Below are 22,800 nucleotides of genomic sequence, written 5' to 3'. Positions count from 1 at the left end.
TTCCGCGTTCATTACCCCCTGCACTGTGTGCTCAGAACAAGACTCCGCGGCAAGCTCTGGCTGGCCTCCTTTAACCACTCCCTGTTTCTCACTGCCCCTCGTCATATATCCTTGGACTTCATCACGGGTCTCCCTCCGTCAGATAGCAACACCACCATCCTTATGGTGGTGAATAGGTTTTCCAAAGCTGCCCATTTTATCCCCCTTTCTAAGTTGCCCTCAGCTAAGAAGACGGCACAATTTATGGTGCAGCATGCCTTCCGGATCCATGGACTTCCAGTCGACATTGTCTCCGATCATGGTCCTCAGTTCTCATTCCGGTTTTGGAAGGCGTTCTGCATCCTCACTGGGTTGTCGGCTAGCATGTCCTCTGGTTCTTTTTTTTGTGTTTTTGTTTGTTTTAATTTTTTCCCCTTTTTCTCCCCAATTTCGTGGTATCCAATTGTTGTAGTAGCTACTATCTTGTCTCACCGCTACAACTCCCGTATGGGCTCGGGAGAGACGAAGGTTGAAAGTCATGCGTCCTCCGATACACAACCCAACCAGCCGCACTGCTTCTTAACACAGCGCGCCTCCAACCCGGAAGCCAGCCGCACCAATGTGTCCGAGGATACACCGTGCACCTGGCAACCTTGGTTAGCGCGCACTGCGCCCGGCCCGCCACAGGAGTCGCTGGTGCGCGATGAGACAAGGACATCCCTACCGACCAAGCCCTCCATAACCCGGATGACGCTAGGCCAATTGTGCGTCGCCCCACGGACCTCCCGGTCGCGGCCGGTTACGACAGAGCCTGGCGCGAACCCAGGGACTCTGATGGCACAGCTGGCGCTGCAGTACAGCGCCCTTAACCACTGCGCCACCCAGAAGGTGTCCTCTGGTTTTCAACCACAGTCTAACGGCCAGTCGGAGCGAGCTAATCAGGACCTGTAGACGACTCTACATTGCCTCGTTTCCACCAATCCCACCACCTGGATCCAGCAACTTGTGTGGGTGGAATATGCCCACAACACCCTTCCCTGTTCTGCTACTGGTCTCTCGCCTTTTGAGTGTTTCCTGCGATATCAGACCCTGCTCTTCCCGGAGCAAGAGTAAGAGGTCAGCAGCTGGACCCTTTTTTCCCACTACCGTCTTGGGCAGAGGGTATGGCTTTCCACTCGGGATCTGACCCTCCAGGTGGAGTCCTGCAACCCCCCCCCCCCCCCCCCCCGTTTAATCAGCCCTTTCCCTATCTCTAAGGTCCTTAGCCCCTTTGCTGTTCGCCTTCTGTTGCCCTGCATCCTCCGTATACGTACATCCCACTTTCGATGTATCTAGAATTAAACTCCTGTCTCACAGCCCTTTTTCTCCTGTTTCCAGGCCCTTCCCTCTCCCTGTCTCATCGATGGCCATTTGGCATACACAGCGACATGCCTCCTGGGTGTTCAACCTCAAGCCAGCGGATTCCAGTACCTGGTTGACAGGAGAAGAGGCCTTTGGTCCCTGCCAGGAATATCCTGGACCCAGCCCTCATCATAGAAAATTCTAAAAATAAAGAAACTCTTGAATGAATAGGTGTCGAAACTTTTGACTGGTACTGTATGTTTTTTAAAAAGGCAGTAAATAAGGCTGAATTAACTGTTTCTCTGGCAGACAAGGCTCCACTGATATCCAGGTGTAGCGGTGGTAAGGATTCACTCCATGATGCTGAAAAGAAAGCTCTGCTTTTGGGACAGCTTCATGTAGGACTTAACAATTTCTGGGCACTGTTTGTTACCGTTATAGTGCAATTCATGTATTGTTGTGTTGTGTAGTGGCTTTGCTGGCATGGATATACTGTATATATATTCCCACCAAGATTTACGTTCGAAAATCACGACTGGTTACAATACAGTGACTTGCGAAAATATTCGGCCCCCTTGAACTTTGCGACCTTTTGCCACATTTCAGGCTTCAAACATAAAGATATAAAACTGTATTTTTTTGTGAAGAATCAACAACAAGTGGGACACAATCATGAAGTGGAACGACATTTATTGGATATTTCAAACTTTTTTTAACAAATCAAAAACTGAAAAATTGGGCGTGCAAAATTATTCAGCCCCTTTACTTTCAGTGCAGAAAACTCTCTCCAGAAGTTCAGTGAGGATCTCTAAATGATCCAATGTTGACCTAAATGACTAATGATGATGATTACACACAGGTGTATTGTATTTAAGTCTCCGTATAAATGCACCTGCACTGTGATAGTCTCAGAGGTCCGTTAAAAGCGCAGAGAGCATCATGAAGAACAAGGAACACACCAGGCAGGTCCGAGATACTGTTGTGAAGAAGTTTAAAGCCGGATTTGGATACAAAAAGATTTCCCAAGCTTTAAACATCCCAAGGAGCACTGTGCAAGCGATAATATTGAAATGGAAGGAGTATCAGACCACTGCAAATCTACCAAGACCTGGCCGTCCCTCTAAACTTTCAGCTCATACAAGGAGAAGACTGATCAGAGATGCAGCCAAGAGGCCCATGATCACTCTGGATGAACTGCAGAGATCTACAGCTGAGGTGGGAGACTCTGTCTATAGGACAACAATCAGTTGTATATTGCACAAATCTGGCCTTTATGGAAGAGTGGCAAGAAGAAAGCCATTTCTTAAAGATATCCATAAAAAGTGTTGTTTAAAGTTTGCCACAAGCCACCTGGGAGACACACCAAACATGTGGAAGAAGGTGCTCTGGTCAGATGAAACCGAAATTGAACTTTTTGGCAACAATGCAATACGTTATGTTTGGCGTAAAAGCAACACAGCTGAACACACCATCCCCACTGTCAAACATGGTGGTGGCAGCATCATGGTTTGGGCCTGCTTTTCTTCAGCAGGGACAGGGAAGATGGTTAAAATTGATGGGAAGATGGATTGAGCCAAATACAGGACCATTCTGGAAGAAAACCTGATGGAGTCTGCAAAAGACCTGAGACTGGGATGGAGATTTGTCTTCCAACAAGACAATGATCCAAAACATAAAGCAAAATCTACAATGGAATGGTTCAAAAATAAACATATCCAGGTGTTAGAAGTCCAGACCTGAATCCAATCGAGAATCTGTGGAAAGAACTGAAAACTGCTGTTCACAAATGCTCTCCATCCAACCTCACTGAGCTCGAGCTGTTTTGCAAGGAGGAATGGGAAAAAATGTCAGTCTCTCGATGTGCAAAACTGATAGAGACATACCCCAAGCGACTTACAGCTGTAATCGCAGCAAAAGGTGGCGCTACAAAGTATTAACTTAAGGGGGCTGAATAATTTTTGCACGCCCAATTTTTCAGTTTTTGATTTGTTAAAGTTTGAAATATCCAAAAAATGTCGTTCCACTTCATGATTGTGTCCCACTTGTTGTTGATTCTTCACAAAAAATACAGATTTATATCTTTATGTTTGAAGCCTGAAATGTGGCAAAAGGTCGCAAAGTTCAAGGGGGCCGAATACTTTGGCAAGGCACTGTAGATGTGTACTACTGGATTGTCAATATATGTATAGGCCTGTTATCACCAAATAATTCTCAAAAATAGAAAATAGCATTTTAAAAATCATCTGCAAAAGTTTCCGTAGGAACTACACAGTGTTTATGCTAGCTACACCCAGCTCTGCTGTGATGGTGTATGGGGCTGTCCCATTTGTATCTCCTGTCCCATTTGAGCTACAGTCATGACATTTTATATCTCTTCACGAGTAATCTAATGTAGCAGGTGTAAAAGAAACACCTGAAACTAGATCCCCTATATGCTGGTCTTGATGAGAAGGAAAATAACTTTCAGGGGAGGTTCTCTTCTGCACTGTTTAACCAATCCAGGAAATGTGGAGGAGGAGTTAAGATGGAGTATCTCCTTGTGAACATCCAAAAGCAGAAGTCACATCACAGGCTCTCTTTCCATTTCCCCTGAAAACCGGAACAGAGTCTACCTCATGAGCAACAAGTTTCCCATAAGAACCTATAAGCTCGGCGCATTACATTTTCCGCAAATTATACATTTTGTCCCCCACCAAACTTTGAACAATAATATCTCCTTTCCCTTTGGAGCTACAGTCATTAAATATTTTATCTCTGTCATTAATCCAAGCAACATACATTTGAAAAGTTGTAACTAATTTGCCCTAGGGTGGGCACTGGATCATTTGTGGAAGACAATTCTTTCCACAACACTACGATCATGTCACCTCAAGAGCTTCATTAAGTGAATGAATAGACAGGAAACATACACGTTGGCACTTTATCACACAATCTCTCTCTCTCCATTTCAATAGCCTCACAGGGAAAAATAATCTCTACATTACCATGTTATGAGAAAAAAAATGCTACATAATATACAGACAGCACCGTCATGGTACAGTATGTGTGCCGAGTGTGTGTACACAGGAGTACGCATTGGGGAATCACTTTGCTACACAGCTTTGAGTGATTCTGATCCAATCTTTGACTGAATATAAACAAATCAAACAGGAGGTAGGTGTAGCCTTATAACACTGTGGATGATTATTTAAATGTTATGGTCGCAAAGGCTATTGCAAGACAGAATCAGTTATTAGAACAGAAAGGATGTCATATTTAATGTCAAAGGACAACTATGAGTATCTGGGATTCAAAATATGCAATATTGTTACACTTGTAATGAATGTGTCAATTTGTATTTTTTTCAACAGAATGCTACTATAGGTTTTATATGCATTTACTGTACACGTCTAATGCTTTTGATTTAAGTGACATGCTATATTTTTTAAAGAATTATGAATAAGTTCTACAGCATAACATAAGTTATTATTTTGTTTTTTCATTAAACTTTTATTTTAATCAGGAGAGCCCATTGAGATAAGGGTCTCATTTTCAATGGTGCCCTATGGACAACAAATTCAAACAAAAAAATGTTTTAAACATACCAATAATAATACAGGTTACATTTTTTTTTACTTGACCACAATCCGTTTTTATAATTGAATCAAAACAATGCAATTCTCATTTAAGAAATTCAACAGAACGGGTTTGGTAATGTTTTTATATTTCAACAACAAAGTTAGGTAAGTCGGAAGCTTGTTTAGTAGAGCTTTGTAAACAAAAGGGAGTAGTGAATTGATCTACGGGACTTTAATGAGGACCAGCTAACCTTTTTATACAGGATGCAGTTATTCATATTAAAACAAATCATTTGTGATAAAGCAAAGGGCACTATGGTAGACGGCATCCAAAGTTTTAAGAGTAGTGGCTGCTGCATTCTAGTAAATTGTATTACCATTGTACAGTCAACTTTCCTGCTAGGTTTTGAGCATCTGCTTCCTGCTGTGTAGAGTGAGGCAATATCTATAAAAAGAAGTTGACTTTAACCATTTACACTGGTGGGAATAGACCTATATGGATAGGGCTACATTTTAATGTTTCTTACAGAAAATTATGAAAAACATATGCATAACCATGGTAGCAAATGAAAGGGAAAAGTTTGGAGATAATGCGGAAATTAGACCAAAAGGTGAAAACACAACAGTTCACCTGACAAGACGGAATCTAAAACATGAAACACTTGATTTTATGTGCGTTTTATATTTACTGTACTTCTCGCCACATTTGTTGATAAGGACATCTGACAATACTCTGGATGCATATGACTATTCCTGGAAAATGTAGGGTAGGTGTAGCATAAGACAAGAAAATTACAAAGGTTTGAGTGAGAGGACTAACTGGTGTCTCCAAGTTGCCACACACCTCTCCAAAATGTGCACAGTTCCTGAGCAATTTTAATGCACTTTTATGACCCAAAGAATAGTCTTCAACTATAAGGGATGGATCAAAATTTCCGGAATGGGTATTTGAGAATACACGGAGCTGGTAAAAATATGTTGAAAATTAATTCTGAAAAATTCTAAATAAATGATATTTAATTACCATAAAAATTCCATGAAAACTGAATAAATATGTAGGCTATAGCAGCCTATAGGTAAATAGTGGTTTGTTCCTTGTCTTCTCTCTCTTTGGCGGTGATGTGAATGATGAATGATGAATAACTGTAGTTGTGTGTGCAGAGGCCTGTCGGTTGAGCAATTCAAATCCGACGTAACAAGAACAGCCACAGAGAGAACTCTACCAGGGGTCGCTAAAATGATTGTCCTCAAAACAGTGTTATCGACTTGGGGCTCATGTTGGCCTATGACACACTTGAACTCGCCCTACTCTCTGATTGCTTAACTTACTGAAATGTACCACCTCTATTGCGTATGCAAACAAACTGATCCAACACATGAACCTTATCATCACACCAACAATCTAGGATCCAAATTCACTGCATGCCTGCCTTGATGTTCATGAAACTCCACGGGATCCCTCTTGCGCAGTGGAGCCCAGAACGATGTGACCACATGGTTACTGTGCTCTCCTTACACCACCACGAATCGAAGGGCGTTCAAATCACTTAAAAGAATCCTCATCATGATCTGTTGCCTAGTCCAACTCGTCACTTATTATTACAAATCGAAGATTATCACTTCTCACAATTGTGCTCGTTTGGTGAAGTTAGATCAAAACAGAATCAATATTTCGCAACATCCCAATGATGAATTCATATTTTACATAACTGAAATGGATATAATAGCATAAAGGCTAGCCTACTGTAACAACACCTCCTCAGTCATTTAACAGTGTGTGCAACTAAGCAGGACATACGCTTTGATTAAAACAAAATAGGGCGACAAGAAAGGCTAATAGTTTAACAACATCTCCTTTAATTTGCCCATGAAACAGTAATCCAGGAAGATCTAAATGTGTATTCCCATGAAACTGATTGAGATTGGTAATGCAGTTTGGACATTTCACCGGTAGCACATGAAGAATTCACGATTGACAGTGATGATGGCCTATTTTGAAATTAGGTATGTCAGACTTGGTGTTTGAGGGTGATAAAAATATAATTTTTTCTTCTGACAGTATGTGTGGGCTTAGGAAGACGTTTCAATTGGAGGATGCATTTTATGCAATGCCTATTCTACAATGATATTCAATAGGCTACATCTGTCGGTGTATACATTGATTGAGAAATAAGGACATCATTTAAATGTGTTGCACTCCCTCACCTAAAAAAAATAGCACTACCCCACTGCACATTGCAATTGATATTCCAACCCTGAGCACCAGCCTGCTCTGCTCCTGTGATGAAAATGTTTTTTATTCTGCCTAACCAATACTGTGCTGTGTTGGCCTACAGTGGCAGTTCAGGAAGAGTCAAATATTTGTTGTTGATTAATTAAGGACTAGTTTAAAAAAAATATATATATTGCATGCGGACCAGCCTATAGCCTATGTTCTGTTCAGTTTGAGAGGGTGAGCAGGTAGATGAGAAGGAGAGGAGGACCGAAGGTCAACTTTGATAGCTTGCTACTACTATACTAAACAAAAATATAAACGCAACATGTAAAGTCTTGGTCCCATGTTTCATGAGCTGAAGTAAAAGATCCCAGAAATGTCCAATACACACAAAAAGCTTTATTTATCTCAAATTTTCTGCACACATTTGTTTACATCCCTGTTCGTGAGCATTTTTCCTTTGCCAAGATAAACCATCCACCCGACAGTTGTGGCATGTCAAGAAGCTGATTAAACAGCATGCTCATTACACAGGTGCACTTTGTGCTGGGGACAATAAAAGGCCACTCTAAAATGTGTAGTTTTGCCACAGTGCAACTTTCAGCACCATCAGCTGTCCATTTCTGATTGATTGTGCCGCAAATGCTGCTTCAAGTTTCAGCACCACATTGTAGGTTACTCAAATCTGTCACATTGTTAGGTCTGTCGCTGTTAGGTCCACCAGAGCTGTAGCCAGATAATTTAATGTTAATTTATCTACCATAAGCTGCCTCCAACGTAATTTTAGAAAATTTACATCCAACCAGTCTAACAACCACAAACCACATGTAACCATGCCAGCCCAGGACCTCCACATCCGGTTACTTCAACTGCCTGGATCGTCTGAGACCAGCCACCCTGACAACTGATGAAGATGATGAGTATTTCTCTCTGTAATAAAGCCCTTTCGTGGGGAAAAACTCATTCTGATTGGCTGGGCCTGGCTCCCAAGTGGGTGGGCCTATGCCTTCCCAGGCCCATCCATGGTTGCGCCCCTGCCCAGTATTGTGAAATCCATTGATTAGAGCCTAATTTATTTATTTGAGTTGACTGATTTCCTTATATGAGGGAAATCTTTACATTTTTGCATGTTGCATTTCTATTTTTGTTCAGTATATAATTTATTTTAATAAAAACAATATGTTTCTTGTCCATGGTGCATTTATCAGAGTTATTGACCTAACAACGAGACAGATTTGAGTAACTTGTGGTGCTGAAACTTGAAGCAGCAGTCACGCCACAATCAATTGGAAATGGACAGCTGATGGTGCTGAAAGTAGGCAAATTTCAGTAGGCATAATTTGTTTCAACACCTGTGATCCCACAACCTTCTTGTACGCAGCCCTGTGTGCAATCAAAATTCCTGTAAGCATTCCATGTAATGGGGTCGCCCAGGGAGCCACAAAGGCTATAACCACCAGTTTACAGAATGAAATGCAGTTTCTAAAATAGCATATCTAAGGATCTGGTCTGTCCAAAAAGTGAGGGGGGAACGCTAAGGATGTTCTCTACTATCCACTTTATATTTTAATATTGTTTTGGGTATATTGGAGGGTCAAGTTTTTTTTCTCAAGCATTCAGGGAGAGTTTAGGTTAAATATATTTTGCTGAAGGGAGGGCCATCCATTTTCATTTCAGACATCCAATTTTCTCCATGTAACCCTTATTATAAATAACTTTCACTCCCTAAGGTACTTTTTTGTTGTTGGAATAACTAGAGGAAGCACACTTACAGTTGTTTGGTTTGGAACACAACCCTGCATCCCGCCATTACACAATTACTACTGTTTACGCAATCCCAAAATGGTCCATTAAAAATCGCAATCTAGGTCATGTTGGCATAATTTGAAAGCCTGTTCTATTGCTTACATGACTAGCTAAGTTATAAAATAGGATCTTACAGTGTTTGGCTTTGACAAGGCAATTCAGAGAAACAGACCGTAATTTTGGAGCGCATAGAAAGGAGTGATGAGCGCAAGTTTTTTAACAATAAACATAGGTTCATTCTGATCAAAACAACCCAGGGTATGACGACATGTAATCTTGTAACTGTACATCCAACATAGTGATCTTAAAAGCTTAAAAGCTTTTTATAATCCTGAACGTCTTGTCTTTCAAAAATACATTTGGTCATCTTAATTTACAGTGACAATGATCAGACAACAAAAAATATGCAAAGTTACCCAATTAGCGGGAGGGATGGGGACAACTTCTTGTCGGGATTGGTGTTGAACCTCAGAACGACTGTCAGTCAAAAACCATACAGTGCAAAGCTGAACTCTAACGCATGTCTGGTATGACCTACGTATGTACAGCCACTATGTTCCAATTTAGGTGCTTAATAGTGCCCAAATCGGCCATTTTTTACCTGTATACAGGTACGAGTGGAAAGGGTTGAATCTTAGCTTTTTAACAAGCTCATGAGTATGCTTTTTTAAAACGTTAAATCCTTGTCAATTCAAATGCTCAGATATTTATAGGCGGGAACCCAATCGATGAGAGAATCCTTCAATGAATAAATATGTAGTCCATCTAAAACATTTTTGCAAGAATTACAGGACATTTTAATGTGGTGAGAACTGAATATATGTTTTAAACCAACCAGGGCTTTTTGTAAGGCAACCAAGTCAGATTGCAGCTCTAACAACGGCTGGTCTACAGTTGGGGCAATGGCATAGATAACAGTATTGTCAGCATAAAGACTAATTACAAGTTAACAGATATATAAATAATATTGGTCTAACATAGTAAAGAGAAAAGGACCCAATATCAACCCCTGTGTTACACATTTCATGATATCCAGGAAACTAGACTTAACACCATCTGAAATCAGTGTCCTGTCTGACAGATAGTTCTCAAACCACTTAAAAGAAGCCTTATCCAGGCCTATTTCAGTCAACCTTGGAATGAGAGGCAGCACAATTATGTGCATTATCTAAGCAGTTTAACACATCTGAAACAAGCCTACCAGCTGAAATGGTGAAATGTCCAGGCCTAAAACCTTATTGGTGCACATTAAGAATAAAGTTTGAGGTGAAAAAAGTTATTGGCTGAAAGTTGGCCGGGGATTATACAACTTTGGAATGGCAAGATAATTTGGAAATTGTATGGTAGCTATCTACAGCGCCAGAAACTATTCAGACCTCTTGAATTTTTCCACATTTTGTTGGGTAACAAATTGGGATTAAAATGTATTTAATGTCTTTTTTTCCTTATTCGAGCTACACCAAACAATCTGTCAAAGTGGAAGAAAAAATCTAAAGAAAAGTTCAGATTAATGACAAATAAAACACTAATACACAGTATCTTGATTAGATAAGTATTCAAACCCCTGAATCAGTATGTGTTAGAATCACCTTTGGCAGCAATTACAGCTCTGAGTCTTTTTAGATACGTCTCTAAGAGCTTTGCACACCTGGATTGTACAATATTTTCCCATTATTCTTTTTAAAACGCATCAAGCTATGTTAAGTTGATCATTGCTAGACAGCCGTTTTCAAGTCTTGTCAAAGATTTTCAGGACGGTTTAAGTTAAAACTGTAACTAGGCCACTCAGGAACATTCAATGTTGTCTTGGTAAGCAACTCCAGTATATATATTTGGCCTTGAGTTTTAGGTTATTGTCCTGCTCAAAGGTGAATTTGTCACCCAGTGTCTGTTGGAAAGCAGACTGAACCAGGTTGTCCTCTAGGATCTTGCCTGTGCTTAGCTCCCAAAATGAATCCCTAGTCCTTGCCGATCATGAGCATATCCATGACATGATCGGGGCGGCAGGTTGCCCGGTGGTTAGAGCGTTGGACTAGTAACCGAAAGGTTGCAAGATCGAATCCCCGAGCTGACAAGATAAAAAATATGTTGTTCTGCCCCTGAACAAGACAGTTAACCCACTGTCATTGAAAATAAGAATTTGTTCTTAACTGACTTGCCTAGTTAAATAAAGATAAAATAAAATAAATGATGCAGCCACAATCATGCTTTAAAATATGAAGAGTGGTGCTCAGTGATGTGTTACATTTGGCTTCACATATCTTAATTGTAAAGGGTTTAAACACTGTTTCCCATGCTTGTTCAATGAACCATAAACAATTAATGAACATGCATGCACCTGTGGAATGGTCGTTAACCTTTCTGACACAGGCATTCCGCTAGCGACCCACCTGCTCTGACAGCTGATGCTTAAAGTTAGTGAGGGAGATATGAGTCTCTAGCTTCAGTGATTTTTGCAATTCGTTCCAGTCATTGGCAGCAGAGAACTGGATGGAAAGGTGGCCAATGGAGGAATAGGCTTTGGGGATGACCAGTGAAATATACCTGCTGGAGCGCGTGCTATGGGTGGGTACTGCTATGGTGACCAGTGAGCTGAGATAAGGCGGGGTTTTACCTAGCAAAGACTTATAGTTGACCTGGAAACAGTGGGTTTGGTGACAAATATGGAGCAAGGGCCAGCCAACGAGAGCACACAGGTCACAGTGGTGGGTAGTATATGGGGCTTGGGTGACAAAACAGATTGCACTGTGATAGACTACATCCAGTTTGCTGAGTAGAGTGTTGAAGGCTACTTTGTAAATGACATCGCCGAAGTCAAGGATCGGTAGGATACTCAGACTTACGAGGGTATGTTTGGCAGCATGAGTGAAGGATGCTTTGTTGCGAAATAGGAAGCCAATTCTAGATTTAATTTTGGATTGGAGATGGTTAATGTGAGTCTGGAAGGAGAGTTTACAGTCTAACCAGACGGAAGAAGTCTGTTGAAGCCCCCTCGGACGGTTAGGTCGGCAACACATTTCCATAACAGACTGACCAAGTGAATCCAGGTAAACGCTATGCTCCCTTATTGATATCACCTGTTAAATCCTCTTAAATTAGTGTAGATGAATAGGAGGAGACATGTTAAGAAGCATTTTTAAGCCTTTAGACAATTGAGACATGGATTGTTAAGTGTGGCATTCAGAGGGTGAACAGGCAAGATAAAAGATTTAAGTGCCTTTGAAAGGGGTATGGTAGTAGGAGCCAGGCGCACCAGTTTGAGTATGTCAAGAACAGCACCGCTGCTGTTTTTTTAATGCTCAACAGTCTCCCATGAGTATCAAGAGTGCTCCATTCAAAAGACAACCAGTCAACTGCCAAAAGCATTGGAGTCAACATGGGCCAGCATCTCTGTGGAACGCTTTCAACACCTTGTAGTGTCCAAATTGAAGCTGTTCTGATGGCAAAATGGGGTGCAACTCAGTATTAGGAAGGTGTTTTGTACACTTAGTGTATGTAATGCATTGTCATACAAAGTTTAAAGATAACATATTTACTTTGTAAACCATACAAAAACCATGTCTCTGTTGCTAACAAACAGTCATGGGTGGTAACTACAATTCACTAGAAAGGAACTCTGGGAAATATGCAAATAAGGTAGACTCAATTCTCAAGTTGAATTACAAGTTCAGTCAACCTAAAATTCAAAGTTGAGTGAACATACAATTCGACTTCAGAATGTACAGTTGAAGTCAGAAGTTTACATACACTTAGGCTGGAGTCATTAAAACTTGTTTTTCAACCACTCCACAAATTTCTTGTTGACAAACTATAGTTTTGGCAAGTCGGTTAGGATATCTACTTTGTGCATGACACAAGTTAATTTTCCAACAATTGTTTACAGACAGATTACTTCACTTATAATTCACTGTATCACAATTCCAGTGGGTCAGAAGTTTAAATACTGTACACTAAGTTGACTGTGCCTTTAAACAACTTGGAAAATTCCAGAAAATGATGCCATGGCTTTAGAAGCTTCTGATAGGCTAATTGACATAATTTGAGTCAATTGGAGGTGTACCTGTGGATGTATTTCAAGGCCTAACTTCAAACTCAGTGCCTCTTTGCTTGACATCATGGGAAAATCAAAAGAAATCAGCCAAGGCCCCAGAAGAAAAAAAAATTGTAGACCTCCACAAGTCTGGCTCATCATCAACGCCTGAAGGTATCACGTTCATCTATACAAACAATAGCATGCAAGTATAAACACCAAGAGACCACGCAGCATCATACCGCTCAGGAAGAAGGCGCGTTCTGTCTCCTAGAGATTTGGTGCGAAAAGTGGTGCGAATAGTGCAAATCAATCCCAAAACAACAGCAAAGGACCTTGTGAAGATGCTGGAGGAGACAGGTACAAAAGTATCTATAGTCACAGTAAAACGAGTCCTATATCGACAAAACCTGAAAGGCCGCTCAGCAAGGAAGAAGCCACTGCTCCAAAACCGCCATAAAAAAGCCGGACTACAATTTGCATCTGCACATGGGAACAAAGATCATAATTTTCTGGTCTGATGAAACAAAAATAGAACTGTTTGGCCATAATGACCATTGTTATGTTTCGAGGAAAAAGGGGGAGGGTTACAAGCCGAAGAACACCATCCCAACCATAAAGCAAGGGGGTGGCATCATCATGTTGTCGGGGTGCTTTGCATCAGGAGGGACTGGTGCACTTCACAAAATAGATGGCATCATTAATAATTGAACATGATGTGGATAATTGAAGCAACCTCTCAAGACATCAGTCACGAAGCTTGGTCGCAAATGGGTCTTCAAAATGAACAATGATCCCAAGCATACTTCCAAAGTTGTGGCAAAATGGCTTAAGGACAACAAAGTCAAGGTATTGGAGTGGCCATCACAAAGCCCTGACCTCAATCTTGTAGAAAATTTGTGGGCAGAACTGAAAAAGCGTGTGCGAGCAAGGAGGCCTACAAACCTGACTCAGTTACTCCAGCTCTGTCAGGAGGAAGGGGCCAAAATTCACCCAAATTATTGTGGGAAGCTTGTGGACGGCTACCCAAAATGTTTGACCCAAGTTAAACAATTTAAAGGCAATGCTACCCAATATTAATTGAGTGTATGTAAACTTCTGACCCACTGGGAATGTGATGAAAGAAATAAAAGATTAAATAATTAATTCTGTCTTCTATTATTCTGACATTTCACAGTCTTAAAACAAAAGGTGGTGATCCTAACTGACCTAAGACAGGGAATTTTACTAGGATTAAATGTCAGGAAGTGTGAAAAACTGAATTTAAATGTATTTGGCTAAGTTGTATGTAAACTTCCGACTTCAACTTTATGTAGGTTCAGCTATATGCCCAAATGTTGAGCAAACTCACAATCCTATTGCATCTGGTTGCCATACATTCAATCAACATATATTTTTTAACAGTGTGGTACTACAGTCATACCTGTCCCACAGTGACGTCCCGTAAAGCCTGGGGGGCAGATGCAGGTGTTGGGCGACACACAGGTACCTCCGCTCCTACACCCCTCCTCGCAGAATGCTGGAAAGAGAGAGAGAGACAGACAAAGTAGAGAGAGAGACAGAGAATGTAGAGAGAGAGACAGAAAGAGAAACAGAGAGAAGCAGTGAGAGAAAGTGAGGGAGAAAACAGGGAGAAAAGGGAGAAAAACAGGGAGAAACAGCCAGTGCAAGAGTTTAATTCTCACACATCAATATCACAAACACAATCCTACTCCTACTGTTCTATTTAACAGCTTTGGTTTTTGTGGCTCAAATGACCAGTCCCTCACTGTGCATTACCTCCACCACACACAACCGTATTCTCAAACTTTAAATGGGTAAGAAGCCCAGCTCGCCGGCTTGGCCCCGGGCATGGAATGTGAGCCGCCTAGTGGGCCACTTTTGCCAAGCAGAACTGCCGCACGCAAGCACAGGTGTAAACACATTCTAAAAATAATGCCCTCCAGCATTTTCCAAGGTCACCATAACTCTCCATGGGGAGGAATAGTTTTAACTTCTATGCATTATCAGTAAGGGGTGAGGCTTTGTGGTTCCGACTTTGTGTGTGTGTTGTCATGTATGTGTGTGAGAGAAAACGTGTATGCGTGTGCGCATGTGCATCATGTGTGTGTGGATGTGATCTTCACAACCCCCCAGGTGATGGATTGCAAAAGCACAATGTTGAACTAACTGTGACTTGTGCTGTGATTGTACAAGACGTGATCGCTCGTTCTCATTTTTGTATGGTTGGCCTTAGTAGAAAAGTTTGACAGTGTGCAGGTCTCCATTTCTTTCAGTAAGTTTAATTAATGACATGATTTTAAGGATGAGTCTAAATTGGCAAAAACTTTTATTTATAGTGTTGTATGTGTGTTTTACTTTGTGTGTGTGTGTGTGTGCGTGTGTGTGTGTGTGTGGGTGTGTGTGTGTGTGTGTGTGTGTGTGTGTGTGTGAGAGAGAGAGAGGCCAACACACTACACATAGGTCCCCTCGCTTTGGTTTATGAGTCCAATAAACATCCATTTGCTCACATAATGATCTCACTGGTCTCGGTATAAAAGCATGCTAAATATACAAACTGATACATAAGTGCAATAAATAACCACGCAGCACCGTGCCAAAACCCATTAGTGCTGTTAATTTGACTGGATCCCCTTATAAAGAAGTTATTTCAGGCACCTTATTTCAGGCACCTCATTAAGAGCCTGATTGTACTAATACACCTCACAATTAAAGAATGAATTAGACTGAGTCAATATAAGTGTATCTTCTTCTCTAATTACCATTTTATTGCAATCAGCATAAAGGATAAAGGGGGTGTAAGGGAGAGATTCTCCTCCACAGCAGCTCCAGTGGCCTTCAGCTCAACCATCCCAATGCCTAACTGAGACTGTTGCTGATTCACTACTTTTGGAGACATTCTTATAACCACAAATTGGCTATTTGACTTTCGATTAGAGTCCTAGATTGCCTTCCAGCACCGGGTGGTATAGGAATCATCCTGGCTCCTTGTTAACTGGCCCGTTCATGCTTGTTGAGCATCCAAGGATCCATTTGGGATGCGGGAACATCGAAGACTAAAGGAAATTCCTGTAATTTCAGGTTCCTCCAAATCCACCAAATGAATAACAGCATTACGATTCCACGCTAGGAAATTGAATTGACTTAATTAGTGCTGGGATGACTGTCGCACATCCCTTTAATGTGCTGTATTAAGAGATCGTCAGCCCTCTTCATAACGATCCTTCTCTAATTGGGGGCACAAATCTCATTAGGGGGACGAACGGAGCGAGCAAAGCCAAGCGTGACCGACTCCTCTGTTCAAATAAAATATGTCGGAGGAGAGCAGGGAGAGCATGGTCACATGTTATAGAGTGTTCCTGGATTCATTATCATGAATACAGTCATCAGTGCTAATGGAGGCGGTCATTTAGATAATGGACGTTAAGCACCTTACTCTTAGCCTACATGCTTTGGCGGGTGACACCTCAGTAGTGGTGTTGTCAGGAGGAGACCTACATGGTCTGAATACCTACAGTACCAGTCAAAAGTATGGATACACCTAGTCATTCAAGGGTTTTTCTTTATTTGTACTATTTTCTGCATGGTAGAATAACTACAAAACTATGAAACAACACATATGGAATTATCTAGTAAGCAAAAAAGTGTTAAACAAATCAAAATATATTTTCTATTTGAGATTCTTCAAAGTAGCCACCCTTTGCCTTGATGACAGCTTTGCAAACTCTTGGCATTCTCTCAACCAGTCACCTGGAATGCAGTTCAAGTAAATTTGTGGAATTTCATAATGCATTTGAGGCAATCAGTTGTGTTGTGACAAGGTAGGGGTGGTATACAGAAGATAGCCCTATTTGGTAAAAGACCAGTCCATATTATGACAAGAACAGCTCATATAAGCAAAGAGAAACGACAGTCCATCATTACTTTAAGACATGAAGGTCAGCCAATACGGAACATTTCAAGAACGTTGAAAGTTTCTTCAAGTGCAGTCGCAAAAAAACATCAAGCGCTATGCCGAAACTAGCTGTCATGAGGACCACCACAGGAAAGGAAGACCAGGAGTTACCTCTGCTGCAGAGGATAAGTTCATTAGAGTTAACTGCACCTCAGATTTTCCCAAATAAATGCTTCACAGACACATCTCAACATCAACTGTTCAGAGGAGACTGAGTGAATCAGGCCTTCATGGTCGAATTGCTGCAAAGGAACCACTACTAAAGGACACCAATAATAAGAAGGGACTTGCTTGGGCCAAGAAACACCAGAAATCGACATTAGACTGATGGAAATCAGTCCGTTGGTTCAATGAGTCCAAATTAGATTTTTGGTTCCAACCGCCGTGTCTTTATGAGATGCAGAGTAGGTGAATGGATGATCTCTGCATGTGTGGTTCCCACTGTGAAGCATGGAGGAGGAGGTATGATGGTGCTTTGCTGGTGACACTGTCTATGATTCATTTAGAATTCAAGGCACACTTAACCAGCATGGCTACCACAGCATTTCTGCAGTATTGCACCATGCCACCTGGTTTGCGCTTAGTGGGGCTATCATTTATTTTCAACAGGACAATGACCCAAAACACACCTCCAGGCTGTGTAAGGGCTATTTGACCAAGCAGGGGAGTGATGGAGTGCTGCATCAGATGACCTGGCCTCCACAATCACGCGATAGTTACAGTGAAGCATACAAAGACATTCTAGACGATTCTGTGCTTCAAACTTTGTGGCAACACTTTGGGGAAGGCCCTTTAATGTTTCAGCATGATAATGCCCCCGTGCACAAAGCGAGGTCCACACAGAAAGGATTTGTTGAGATCAGTGTGGAAGAACTTCACTGGCCTGCATAGAGCCCTGACCTCAACCCCATCGAATACCTTTGGTATGAATTGGAACGCCGACTGTCGGCCTATTTGCCCAGCATCAGTGCCCAACCTCACCAATGTGTGGCTAAATGGAAGCAAGTCCCCGCAGCAATGTTCCAACATCTAGTGTAAAGCCCTCCCAGAAGAGTGGAGGCTGTTTTGGCAGCTACGAGGCAACTAACTCCATGTTAATGCCCATGATTTTGAATGAGATTTTTGACAAGCAGGTGTCCCACATACTTTTGGTCATGCAGTGTATTTGATTTAGAATTTTAAGACCCCTTGAAGTATCAAAATAAAATATTGTGTGTAAAAACTGTATTTGACCTTACTGCTATTAGCCCATACAAACATATAGGACAACACTCACTACATGGAACAACATCCCCCCCCCCCCCCCCAAAAAAAAGGACGTTCGTTCTGAAGTGTCTGTCCTGTATCTGAGAGACAAAAGAGAGATCAGGAAACATTTAAGTATTTAACCCATTATTTTTTTGTACTTTTATAAATGTATTCAAATGCTATGGGGGGACCTTCAGATGAGTCTTGTGAGGCCTGTCGGCATCCTAGAGCAAAACAACTGACATGTATGTGTTCGTGAGAGTCTCATCTTTCCACAGATAGGACATAATATGCCAAACTGTTTGGACTCTAAAGACAATTTTTGTGAGAAGACCAATTTTCGGGTTGTCACATGGTGTGAAAAACACAGATCTAACTCTGTCACCTTTCACTGGAGACGCAGAAGTGTGATTTAAGAGGATATCTCTGGCTTAAACTGGCGGCATCATACGAGACAACCGGGTCAAATCGGTCTTATGTTGCAAAATTTGAAATTGTGTTTTTTGCATTGGATAAAATTATAGACTCAGAGCTACAAAACGGTATAGCATACACTACAGTTGAGGAACAATGGGAAAGTAACTTTGCTTTGAAAGTTGATAAACTTGTAAACTCACTTTTGAGAAAATGGCCTGGAGAGCTCTTCTTTGTCTACACCCATTCAGCATTGCTCACATCCTCTTAAGCTTTAGCCCCGCCCATCTCTTTAAGGGTTGATCTGAGCATTCTGTACTAACAGCAGCAGTCAAGCACCCAAGCTATTTTACTAGCTACTTCCATACATAAATGAGCTCACTGAACATTAGTCGCCCTAGGAGAGCTGGTTAGGCTATTATGTTATCCAGAGCATTGTTGACTGCAACTGTGCTGTCAGATTGTCCGTTAGTAAATTCATAGCGTTTCTGGCCGATGAGTAGGGTTAATCCGAACGTTCTGACCTCACAACGGCAGTCAAGCACCTAAATTAACTTGCTAACATTGGCTAGCTTGCTATCTATTTCCAGTCACATAATGAGAGAACACCCCACTCTAACCACTCTAACCATTTTACGAACTGCTGCTGGCAACAATTAAATTACACTTTTTTGCCGACGTTTACTGACACCGGCCATATTCAACGGGTGTTGAGCGTTTGATGAATTTACAGTTATTCTACGCTCTGGCACACTTAGACGAGAGTCTTTTGTTAAAACATGTAGCTAGCTAGCTAGGTAAACAATGAACCATAATCCCAACTAATGACGTTACTACCCTGCATGCATCTGCAGGTAGCTAAGCAACCAGGTTCAATATTAGCTAGCTGACATTAGGCTATAACTAGTCAAGCAAATGTCTCTGAGATAAATGTTATGTTAGATAGTGAGACAGCCAGCTAACGTTAACTAGCTAACAGTACACTAACTTGAAATGAAACCACTTTCTGTCAAAATTAGAAAGGTGTAATATGTGACTCGATTCAGGAAACCAGGTTTAAGTCGCAAGTCACGACTTCACAGGAGAGCTATCATTTTGCAACATGTTCATAAGTGTAGGGGTATTGTCAATAGTAATCTTGTGCACATTTACCTGAATTCTACTATTAGCTCTGCAACTTTAAATCCAAATCAGGAAGCCTATTGTGGCTAGCTCATCAAGTTATATAGATTGTGTTACCATGGATACTCAATTTTGTCTGTTACATACCCTGAATACAACAGGTGTAGTAGACCTTACAGTGAAATGCTTACTTATAAGCCCTTAACCAACAATGCAGTTTTAGTAGGTGATCTAAATCTTGATTGACTTCCACGATCAGTTTAAGAATATATTTCTTGAGCTCTACTTGACTGGGCTGATCAGGAAACCCATTTGGATTCATGTAAAAGCCCAGCCAGAGCCCATACTTGAACCTGATAGAACAGCTCTGGAGAGACTTGAAAATAGCTGTGCATCCAACCTGAGCTTGAGAGAATCTGCAGAGAAAAAAGTGTAGAAACTCCCCAAATATGTGACAAGCTTGTAGCGTCATACCCAAGAAGACTCAAGGCTGTAGTCGCTGCCAAATGTGCTTCAACAAAGTACTGAGTAAAGGGTCTGAATATTTATGGGAATGTGATTTATCTGTTTTTTTATTATAAATTATCCAAAAAAAAATCTAAAAAGCTGTTTCTGCTTTGTAATTATGGAGTATTGTGTGTAGATTGATGAAGGGGAAAAAACAACTTAATCAATTTTAGAATAAGGCTGTAACGTAATACATTTTTGAAAAAGTCAAGGGGTCTGAATACTTTCGAAGGCACTGCATGCAGAGAAAGAGAGCACAGAGAAGGCTATTGAATAAAACACGTCTCCGGATTACATCTTCAAACTAAGGGCATCCATGGCATCCGTGACAGAGACGGAAAATGTAAAAAAAAACACTTTTTAAATTCGAGCCGGCCAGTCACGATTGTTAAGATCTTTTTTTTTGCCCTAGGTGTTCCTTCATTACCTATATTATTCAGAGCTTTACTCTACTTTCTGCATCCCAGAACCTTGTTTGGAACTTGATTTTTCTCATCCATTTTTACCTCTCTGGCTGATAAACATGCCTCTATCAAGGGACTGAGTACCTACTTTTTGTATATAAAGCGGCTCTTCAGAGATTCCCCCACTACCTTAGCTCACGTATTAACTGGAGAGCCATACATTTTCAGATCCTCTCTCTGGACTGGTTGGGTCTCTACTTACCTGCGGAAAAATGCTTATAGATTTTATGCTCTTAGCTCACGCAATAGCCTTCAGGCCACCTTGAAATTTAATTTGATGTTCTCCATTGGACAGTTTAGTTTGAGTTTAAGGGAGTTGATATGTGAGAGTTGTATTTGTTTAGATTAATATTTACTGTATGTTCATAGGGCTCTCTTGCAAATGATGCCCACCCTGTGTAATTAAAAGTAACATAAAATGTTTTTGTTATTCACCCAATGTTCGTGGGTCTGATGGGTTTTTAAAACAATTTACGTAAAAATAGTTGACACTTAGATGTTGACATCAATTACAAGCAATATAGACAGCATACATGGTTAATATATGCCATTTACCTCTGCTTGATCACATTTATTTTTTTTGTATTTTTTTTAAATAAAATGTGATTTTTGTAAACAAATTATAATTGTCTCAAATAGAACCCCGTTCTATTTTAAAGTTCGGCAACTCCAACTCTCCTTGACACGCACACATTTATTTAGAAAGTTTTCAGATTTTACTCACTGTTTAAGTTTTAGTTTGATAAAAACATTCCTATTTTGTTTTTGTATGATTTAGTTTTAGTGTTATTAGTGCCCTATAAAATCAGTTGTCTAATTCTGTTTATTTTTTTCCCAAATTTCATTTTCCAAGTTTTTGCTCTTAAAAACCTGTTAAGGCAGACATATGCCCCCTTTGGAGAGATTGGGTACCCCTAGTAAACTGAAAAATTGCTAATATATGCAAATAAAAATTATTATTGGATAGAAAACACTCTAAAGATTCTAAAACCGTTGGAATTATGTCTGTAAGTATAGCAGAACTCACAGGGCAGGCATTCTTCCAAACTAGTTTTTGTGGCCATGAAAGTTGGAGCAACTTTGACGTCATGGCCCCCACCCTTCCCAACCGGTTATGATTCTGGGGAGACGTTCTATCTCTTCCGCTAGATGTCCTCTTTCAGTAGAGCTTTGAATCGTTAAAATCCCGCGAGAATTGACCCTATGGGAGTGAAATTAGTGCGTGCCACGAGGGAATAGGCTGTGCGTAGGGGCGCGAATTGGTCCCAGCCATTCCTTTGTTCCAGCACTCAAGAGAAGGGCAGACGATGGCCGATTGAATTGAAGTTTGTTTTGCGTGTCTAAAACATCATAAAGCTTGCTTCTGCACTTAGTTTGACCTGTTTAGTCGACATATAATATGTAATTTTGAAGTTTTGATGCACAACTTTTCCGGACCATAGGACGTTTTGGGTGCATTTCAGCTGATGTTATTAGCAGTAGCTAATACAAAGACGCAAGACTTGAAACCAAACAATGTTTTGGGTAAGTATGAAGCCTTCCAGAACATTCTGAACGAAGACCATCGAACGTAAGGGAATATTCATGCTTAAATCTGTGTTTCTGTTGACTCCAACATTAAAATGAAAAAGAAAAAAAAAAAAAAAAGAAAAAAGAAATGTAGCTTGGAACTGAGCGCCGTCTCAGAATATTGAATAGTGTGCGATTTCTGTAACGTTAAAAATAAATCTAACAAAGCGGTTGCATAAAGAAGCAGTGTATCTTTCTAACTATATGTAGAACATGTATATTTAGTCAAAGTTTATGATGTCTATTTACGTTATCTTGCCGCGCTACCTAGATTTCCTGCGGGCATTTGAGTAATTTCTGAACGTGAACTCACTGTAAATGGACATTTATGGATATAAATGGCATATTATTGAAAAAAAAAATATGTACTGTGTAACATGTCATATTACTGTCATCTGATGAAGATTTTCAAAAGGTTAGTGAGCGATTTATTTTTTAATCCTGCGTTTGTTGATTGCATGTTTTGGCTATTCAAATGAGCTGTGTCTGGTGGTGGTTTTACATATATATGTGCTATGTTTTCGCCGTAAAACATTTTAGAAATCTGACTTGCTGGCTAGATGAACAAGGTGTTTATCTTTCATTTGAGCTAT

The 22,800-nt window shown here is 40.7% G+C and overlaps 1 protein-coding gene across 1 annotated transcript in view; it reads right to left on the bottom strand.

The window, feature by feature from the left end:
• The window catches only part of LOC110506270 (protein kinase C-binding protein NELL1), a 400,235-nt gene that overhangs the window by 38,715 nt on the left and 338,720 nt on the right, over window positions 1–22,800 (bottom strand). The window contains exon 15 of the mRNA XM_021585706.3: window positions 14,352–14,447. Coding sequence (XP_021441381.3) covers window positions 14,352–14,447 — 96 coding nt within the window. The remainder of the gene's footprint in view (window positions 1–14,351; window positions 14,448–22,800) is intronic.

The sequence above is a fragment of the Oncorhynchus mykiss genome, chromosome 26 (genome assembly GCF_057628025.1).
Source record: "Oncorhynchus mykiss isolate SJ-2025 chromosome 26, ASM5762802v1, whole genome shotgun sequence".
Lineage (NCBI taxonomy): Eukaryota > Metazoa > Chordata > Actinopteri > Salmoniformes > Salmonidae > Oncorhynchus > Oncorhynchus mykiss.
Note: the sequence above shows the minus strand (reverse complement) of the source record. Positions and strands in the feature narration are given on the sequence as shown.